The following is a 9327-nucleotide window of genomic DNA, read 5'->3' as shown; positions in this document are numbered from 1 at the left end:
CCTTTATTCATTTAGGGAGAAAAATGGCAAGATATTAGCTGTTTAAGAAAAGCACAACTACAGCCAATAGTTTAAACAAATAGCTCGCTTGACCTGCTGCTGTAAAAATGAGTCTACGGTAGAACCACAGCATTTCCCATTGACTGCAGCTTAGAAGCTCCCAGGTATGCTCCTTAAGCTCACACAGTTATGATCAGATCTCTGTGATGCTCTATTAAAGCTGTGCCAACACAGCTTCTGTAGTCCCTCCAGCTTCTTGTTAAACAAAAACCTAAAACCAGGAAGTATCTTTCATTGCAAATGTAAGTTTGTTCGCTTGTAATCATTCTAAAAGAGTTGGTGAACCTTTTTCAGGTCAAGGACTGTGCTTCCTCAGGGGAAACGTAGGGGCTTATGTACCAGAGGCAAAAACAGGCAGAGCAATGGATGTGACTCTTAACTTTGTACAGGCTACATTCCAGCCACCCAGAAGTCAGAGGTTCCTACATACACACAAACCCCTCCATCCTTCATTCAGGCAGAAAGAGGCTTCCGGGCTGGGGTAGCCCACAAAGGCACAATACAGAAAGTTAATATATTTAACTTTTAAATCCTTTTCTGTCCCCTACCCTCTGAAGAGTGTACATGCCTGTTAATCCAATTACAAAGTGCATAGTTACCTGCATGATTTTCCCATTCTTTCCACGGTAAAGTGTATACAACTGGTAGGCTCTGAATTCATGGGGAGGTGGAGGAGATGCGCAGCGGCGCTTGCTCTTGCGTTTTGGCAAATTCTGCTGTGGGTTAGGAGGCACTTGCTGATCAGCTGGTGATGTGGGTTCAGAGAGTGCCAAAACCTGATTTGTTTTTAAAAATACAGCATTTTTAAAAAACCTATTTATTCCAGCACATTCATTCTCCATGAGTGCAAATGTAGCACTCATGAGAAGTTATCTATTGGCATACAAAAAGCCCCATTTTCCCCATATTCCATAACAAGGTCTAATTAAACTTTGCTGAGGACACATATGAAACATTCCACATTCTTCAGGATCAGACTGTTTCACACAATATCCATTTTAAGGTGATAACCAAATTCAAAGCTAACTGTGTTCTTCAAACAACCCAATAAAATTGTCAAAATAACATGTCAAATGTTATCTCTCCTGTTACATTTGCTACCACTGCCCAATTGAAGTGATGAAATGCATTGGCGCAAATGTGGCTAATGCACTCAGCACCCACTATCTGCCCAGATTTCAACACATACTAAAGAATAATTGGCCCCAAGAATACCTTTCTGTGAATAAAAGGGCTTCTTCCATTTGCTAAAAGGCCTCTGATCCAGTGGAGGGCCCCACTACAGGAAGGCAATTTCCACCAGTTCCCCTTTCCCCTTCCAATGCCACTTTTAATAACTTCCAGAAGGTCCCCTGACCTTCCAGAGCAGGTCAGCAGGAGGAACACTGGAGAAGGAATCAGTAAAGGTTGCCTCCACCTCTTTCTTCTGTGGAGCATCCTTTGAGCAGCAGCAGTCTGCTCATGTGAAGTCTGGACCCAAACCTCCTCCCCATGGTCAAGAGCAGGAGCAGCTAATCCTTTTAAGGCTGTGTGCTGCAATCACCCATGGTCAACCTGGGGGGGGGGCACATGTCAAAGTGGTTATATGGCTCTTCAGGTCTCTCACTTGGCATGAGGGATTCACAGAAGCTGGTGATGATATTAGCAGCAACTACTACTACTATTACACTTTTTTTAAGCAAATGGGGACACAGAAATCTGTGGGGCCCATTGTTCCCCTCCAGCTGAAGGTCAGCTACCCCATGGCCCATTCTCTTTGAAACTATAGAAAGGTTGATGTCTCTGACAGAGGGCACCAAAAGTAGGCATGTTTTAGAAAGCCTGCCCATGAATGGAAGGAGATGAGAGAAACCGCCTGGATTAAGAGTGCCTTCCCTCTGTCATTCTGCATCTGCCGGTACCTTTTCTCTTGGTTTCTTCTTTTTATTCTTCCTTGCTCTGAGCTCTGATAAAGGCAACTGTGCTTCCTCTTTCATGTCACCTCTCCCCTGAAGGGCCTGGTCACTGCTGTGAGTGTCATCAGCGGCTGAGGCACTGCCCTGTTTCAAAATAAAAGCACACACAGGCAAGGGATATAGCGATCCTGATCTTTGCTCTCTGATAAGTTCTCACATTGTGGGACACGGGTGGTGCTGTGGATTAAACCACACAGCCTAGGACTTGCCTATCAGAAGGTTGGCGGTTTGAATCCCCGTGATGGGGTGAGCTCCCATTGCTCGGTCCCTGCTCCTGCCAACCTAGCAGTTCGAAAGCACGTCAAGTGCAAGTAGATAAATAGGTACCACTCTGGTGTTTCTGTCGTTTCCGTGCGCTGCTCTGGTTTGCCAGAAGCAGCTTAGTCATGCTGGCCACATGACCTGGAAGCTGTACACCGGCTCCCTCGGCCAATAAAGCGAGATGAGCGCCGCAACCCCAGAGTCGGTCACAACTGGACCTAATGGTCAGGGGTCCCTTTATCTTTACCTTAAGTTCTCATATTCAGTCCTGAACACAACAGTTCTCCAAATTCCAAACAGAGCAGCAGCAGCAACCGAAGAGGGATCAGCTAGGTTGTAACGCAGGTACTAATTATTTTCCTCCAGGTGCTTACAGCACAGCAACGCAAAAGGTGAAACACTCATGGCAGATGAAAAAAATACTTTCAAAGGGTTGGGGACTCAAGCACTCAAGCCACATTCCTTGCCTTCAGTACACAGAAAGCTGGCTGTACCTTGCTTTGCACCACTTCATCTCTTGGTACAGACTGAGCACGCCTTTCCTCTTTCAGTCTGTCCCTCTTCTTCCTCAGGCTCCTTCCACGATTAAAGCGCAAGATCTGCATGTAGCAACATTTCAAGTTAATACCATCGTGACCCAGTCATCCTGGTCCAATTACAGAAAGGGATGCTTTAAAATATCTGCCTGGTTCCTAGAATGCAGCAGCAGCAAAGTAAATTCTGCAATGGGCAGAGAATGTAGCATTTGAACCAAATGCACCAACAACTACAGCACAGCGTACAATACATTAGACACAGCACACCCCACTTGCTTATGCATGCGAGAATGAGTATCATCAAGTCTTCTCTTTGTCAACAGAACACATCCACTTCACTAGTGTGTGAGACATTTATTCCAGAGCAGTTTTGTAGAATGATGCTTCCGAGTCGATCATTAATGAACTGTATTCATAATGTACCTGTGGGGCTTTAGTGAGTAGAAGAGCAACTTCAGGGTTGTCATGTTCTCTGGCAACTTCTAGCGGGGTCTGACCAGCCTGCAAGAGAAAAGGATAACACGATTCTCTCCAAATGACATTTTAGAAATTAAAAGAACCAGACACTCCTTTCATCAATGCTGTCCTGTCATCCAGAAAAAACAACAAGAAACAATAAGAATAAGGACTTCGGTACTTACATTGTTAACGGCTGTACCGTCAGCTCCTGCTTCCAACAACAGTTTGACCACCTTCTTATGATTCAGAGCAGCAGCTACATGAAGTGCCGTGTCGCCAGCCTAGAGGTTAAGAAAGCGGAATGAAACTTGAACATGCCCCACCTTGAGGTCCGGGACAAACAGCACCATTTTGTGGCACCCAAAAGGAGGGTGCACATTTTGTATTACCATATTGTTGAGTCATTCTAGCAGACTGGTTGGTTGAATACCCCACCTTTCTGCCAGTGCAGGACCCAAGGCACCTCCCAGCATAAATTAGAACAGAAACAACTAAAAATGCATAATAAATAGGATTTTTAAAAAAATTAAAGAAATAGCCCTATTAAAAACAGCAGTGAAAATATGTAAAGCCATTTAAAAGCACCCACACCCACAAATGTATTCCCCAGTATATTGGCTTTGAGACTTGTCACACATTAGCAATTCAGTGTAACTAGATATTGTAAAGGATCCTATGGAAGCCACAGCCAACACTTGTCACCACGCTTGTTCCACAGCATCTTAAATTCCTTTGGACAATCCAGTTAAGAGTGTAACTAAGGTTGCACCTTGGACCCAAATTCCAGAGCCCTGCAGACCAGAAGGTCCCAAAGGAGAGTGGCAGATGATGAAGGCAAGTGCAAACAGGACGAGCAAGGTTCCTCCAATGTACCTCCAAGGTTCATGATACGTCACGACAGCTTCCTTTCTTTCTTATTTCTAATAATATTTTTATCACGAGGCAGCTGACTAGGCATATACATGGTTACATGTGTTCATTTTATTATTTTTACTTTTGAGGTATATTTTTCTACAATGTTCTGAAGTAGATGTGTTTAACAACAAGACAGTAGAAGCAAACTTCATTTTAGTCTTATAGCCATGATGGTGTTGTGACTTAAATCAGTGGTTCCCAAACTACCCCACCCACCCACCCACCCACCCACCGACCACTTGAAAATTGCTGAATGATCTTCCTGCTGGTTGCAGTATTTGCAATGAGCTATGCGAGATGCCATGGAATGAGTCTTGGCAGAAGCAGGAGCATAGACTCAATGTTGCAGCTTTTCATTTACAGATTATATATATATATATATATATATATATATATTTGCTTTCGTAGATTTTCACGGGTACAGGAATGCAGGTTTTGGTGTCCTCGGGTGTCTTCCCGTGTAAAAGTTGGGGTGTCTAGGCGACGTTTCGACGAGGTCTCACTCGTCATCTTCAGGCTGGTGCTTTCGGCTTCTTGTTACTGGAACAGAGCGGGATCTCAATGTTTGAGTTCCTATAAATACTGTAGAGGGGGTGTGGTGTCTAGCCTCCAATGTTCTGGGCAGAGAGGAAGTTCCCAGGCTAGTGTGCCTTTTCTTCTTTTGTTCCTTAATTACTTGAGAGATACCTTGAGTGATTTCTTGAGTGATATCCTGAGTACCACTTAGGTGGGTCATTAGGTGTGGATTAGTTGCTAAAGTCTTTGTGTCTTGACCTCTTGAACTTTGTGAAGAGTTTTCCTGAGAAGATGGCTGTATTGCACTTAGTTGTGCTTTGGCTTGGCTTCGTGTATAGGGGCGAGCTGTGGTTTTGTGGCTTGTGTCAGCCAGATCTGTGTAGGGATTGCAGGGGGGTGCAGCATCCGGAGGTGCCACCATGGATTGGCTACTGGATGGTGTCAGTAATTCATCTGTGGAGAGGGTCTGGGTTTGGGTCTGGTGTGGTTGATTGGTGTTGGCGTTCTGTGTGCCTCTGGATCTGGTGTCAGTTTTTGTGGGGAGGGCTAATTTCCAGATGTCTGGCAAGCGGGATGTGTCGTCACGCTTGTTCATGTTGTGAGGGTGTTTCTCTATCTCGATGGCTTCCATGATTATTCTCTTGTGGTGATGTTCCGTGTTAAAGAGCAATTTGGAATCTGCAAAATTAATTTCGTGTCCTGTTTCTTTCATGTGTTGGAAAAGAGAGGAAGTTTTTTCTTCTTTTTTGACGGCATTCTTGTGTTCTGCGATACGTGCATTTATTCGTCTGTTTGTTTGTCCAATGTACGTGGCTGGGCAGACTTTGCAGGGTATTTCATAGATCCCTTGGTTTTCCAACTGGATTTTATCCTTGGGGTTTCTGAGGATATTGGCTATTTTTTGGTTGGTGCAAAAGGCTGTTTTGATATTGTGTTTATGGAGGATTTTGCTAATTTTATCTGTAGTGCCCTTGATATAAGGAAGGAGGGCCATGCCATTGTTTTCTTCTGTGTCTTGGTTTTTGGGGGGTGTTTCCTTTTGGATTAGCTTCGTAATCCAGTTGGAAAACCAAGGGATCTATGAAATACCCTGCAAAGTCTGCCCAGCCACGTACATTGGACAAACAAACAGACGAATAAATGCACGTATCGCAGAACACAAGAATGCCGTCAAAAAAGAAGAAAAAACTTCCTCTCTTTTCCAACACATGAAAGAAACAGGACACGAAATTAATTTTGCAGATTCCAAATTGCTCTTTAACACGGAACATCACCACAAGAGAATAATCATGGAAGCCATCGAGATAGAGAAACACCCTCACAACATGAACAAGCGTGACGACACATCCCGCTTGCCAGACATCTGGAAATTAGCCCTCTCCACAAAAACTGACACCAGATCCAGAGGCACACAGAACGCCAACACCAATCAACCACACCAGACCCAAACCCAGACCCTCTCCACAGATGAATTACTGACACCATCCAGTAGCCAATCCATGGTGGCACCTCCGGATGCTGCACCCCCCTGCAATCCCTACACAGATCTGGCTGACACAAGCCACAAAACCACAGCTCGCCCCTATACACGAAGCCAAGCCAAAGCACAACTAAGTGCAATACAGCCATCTTCTCAGGAAAACTCTTCACAAAGTTCAAGAGGTCAAGACACAAAGACTTTAGCAACTAATCCACACCTAATGACCCACCTAAGTGGTACTCAGGATATCACTCAAGAAATCACTCAAGGTATCTCTCAAGTAATTAAGGAACAAAAGAAGAAAAGGCACACTAGCCTGGGAACTTCCTCTCTGCCCAGAACATTGGAGGCTAGACACCACACCCCCTCTACAGTATTTATAGGAACTCAAACATTGAGATCCCGCTCTGTTCCAGTAACAAGAAGCCGAAAGCACCAGCCTGAAGATGACGAGTGAGACCTCGTCGAAACGTCGCCTAGACACCCCAACTTTTACACGGGAAGACACCCGAGGACACCAAAACCTGCATATATATATATATATATATATATATATATATATATATATATTTAAAGAGTACAGATAAGAAATGTAAATGCAACAACATGCTCTGATGTGACACTAAGGACACACCATTTCTTTAAGGCAATTCTTTATGCCAAAATAATACCTTTGATATAGCAGCACTTTAATTAAAAGGGGAATAATTTCAAAAGCTTTCTCCATAGTTCAGAGCACAACAGCCACCTCTTTTGTTCGAAATACCGGAATCAGATTATACTTTAAAAGCCTTATAGAAAATGGAGCATAGTGGCAATGAAGTTCATGCACTGACCTGGTTTTTTTCACGGACAGAACAGAAAGCACTGAGGAGCACCCTAATGATGGGCAAATGATTATATCGAGCTGCGACATGCAAACAGGTGTCTCCTGCCTAAAAATAAGGGAGGCAAATCACAGTAAGGAAGCTAACAGGATGCCTTAACACATTAAAGCTGTGGTTCTGTGGAGTAAGCCTGACTGGACACAGTGAGGAAATATGCATCTGGGTAAACATGCAGGGGCAAGTGCTGTACACTGGAAATCTGGTTAACCACATGGAGCAGTTGTGCTTCTTTTCCTCCAATATCCATGGTCCATTTAGTTGGTAACTAAGATATTATGGTTCAATAGCAATAGCCAGGTTATAGTTTGCAAATGTGAGGCCACCTTTTTTCGGTCAAGGGCCACATTCTCTCAGGGGCAAACTCTTGGGGGCCTCATGCAAGTTGTAGGTGCAGCCAGAATGACAGGTAGGAGCAGAGAGAAAACTGCTCTGGATCAGAGGCGTAGGGAGGTCAGGTGGTACCTGGTACAGAAAATTTCTTGTCACCCCTCCGATTGATTTTTTTTTTTGCTTGCAAAAATGGTTGTACGTTATTTCATATTTTTTTACAAAGGAATGTGGATTCTGAGGCTCTGATAACAAGTAGGAGACTATAAACAGATACTTCAGTGTGGATTGTGTTTTGGCTTGTGTTATTTTATTTATATTTATTGTTTGTTTATTTAATAAAATTTATTTTTAAAAACCTGCAAAGTGGTTTACCCAAACAAAAAACAAAAAACCACAGCAGTAAAATCAAGAAAAATTAACAATCCTACTTTAAAACATACAAAAGCTAAAATATTGAGATTAAAATTACTTCAACTTCCTAAGCATCTAGGTATGCTTGCCAAAAGAAGAATGCTTTTAGCAGGTGCCCGAAAAGCATCTAGCAAAGGCACGTGCTTTGTTGAAATTTCAGCCTTCACAACATAGGAAAACGGCCAAATAAACAGCTATTTTCATGGAGGAGGATCAAGATATTAACTGATATGCATGAAATTTCATATGTAGCTATATAACCCCTAGTGTAGTAAGATAAGAACTTTGCAGCAGGCATTTTTTAAAAAAAGTTTTTTTATAAACCACCCTAGTAGGGCAGTAATTGTTCCTTTATAATTTGTCACCCCCCTCCATGATGGCACCTGGGGCGGACCCCCCTTTCCTACGCCCCTGCTCTGGATTAACTAATCTGGAATAAAGACTACCCTGCGTCAATTTTCACCTTGGTGACCCAACCTAATGTGGATCTAGTCAGAAATAAGCTCCACTGGGTTTGATGGGGTTATACATATGCAGATGGTGTTTTTTTAAAGGTACAACACAATTCCTATCTTGAAAAACAAACAACAGTAATTCTTTCAGACTCCAGTATGCTCTATGCACTTGACTGAAAAATGGAGGAACAAAACACTGGAAGAAACTGAAGGCAGAGAGGAATGGGGCAGCTTCACGAGGCATCATTAATATGAGGTTGGGGTGCAAACTGCCCTGCTGCCCTTCTAAAATGTTTTTTTGCCTTTATTAGGTTGACTGCAAATTTGCTCCTCTCCTGTTAAAATGTACAGGTTTTTAAACCTTCAGAAAACTCATTCAAAACCATTCAACTGATAATTAATTTGGAATGGGACCAGCCACAATACTCATATCCAAGCATGGTCACATTATTTTTTTCCACTCAAAGACTGCATTTTCCACTCAAAAACTGCAGATATAGATTTTGATAACACTCACATTATTTTTTATATCAGCCCGTGAGCCTCCAAGCAGCAGGACCCGAACGCTTTCGGAATGACTGTTTTGGCAGGCCAGGTGTAGTGGTGTGTTACCTGCCTTAGGAAAGAGATGGGGGGAAAACACAATAGTCACCTTTAGAAAAGAACAAGAAACTATCTCACACCATTTCTTATAATCCTATTAGATCACCTATATATAACTTTGTTATAAATTTTGGTAGTTTGCCCTTTGGCATTAAAAAGTGCCAAAATCAGCTGTTAAAACAACATTAATTCTCTTTTTTACCTGCTGTTTGATAATATATTTTGCTATAAATAAACTTAAATTTCCTGAATTCAAACCAAGGGTGCTCTTGTTCATTTAAAATTTCTCTGATTTCTTTTTCTTGGCCATTATAATAGAACTCCCTAATCCTGTATAATTCCAGTTTATTGGCTACTTTTAAAAAACAACAACTTGGTTCTGTTCTTGTTATAGAAAAGTGGAGCATACATTGGGGAGGGGAAGTAAATGGGAACTGGATAGGAATTACTTTGTTTCCA

The 9327-nt window shown here is 42.6% G+C and overlaps 1 protein-coding gene across 12 annotated transcripts in view; it reads right to left on the bottom strand.

Annotated features, from left to right (window-relative positions):
* ANKRD6 (ankyrin repeat domain 6) overlaps window positions 1-9327 on the bottom strand; it is a 71939-nt gene that overhangs the window by 6498 nt on the left and 56114 nt on the right. For 11 of the 12 annotated variants that reach the window (XM_083730179.1, XM_083730186.1, XM_083730188.1 and 8 more), the window contains 7 exons: window positions 8783-8881; window positions 7019-7117; window positions 3454-3552; window positions 3236-3313; window positions 2771-2875; window positions 1962-2099; window positions 660-836 (listed from right to left, as the gene is read on the bottom strand). In XM_083730179.1, the coding sequence (XP_083586305.1) occupies window positions 660-836; window positions 1962-2099; window positions 2771-2875; window positions 3236-3313; window positions 3454-3552; window positions 7019-7117; window positions 8783-8881 (795 nt within the window). The remainder of the gene's footprint in view (window positions 1-659; window positions 837-1961; window positions 2100-2770; window positions 2876-3235; window positions 3314-3453; window positions 3553-7018; window positions 7118-8782; window positions 8882-9327) is intronic. The other variant, XM_083730187.1, reaches the window with a different exon arrangement.

Source organism: Podarcis gaigeae, assembly GCF_964106915.1.
Source record: "Podarcis gaigeae genome assembly, chromosome: 3".
NCBI lineage: Eukaryota > Metazoa > Chordata > Lepidosauria > Squamata > Lacertidae > Podarcis > Podarcis gaigeae.
This window is presented reverse-complemented; position numbering and strand designations above follow the sequence as displayed.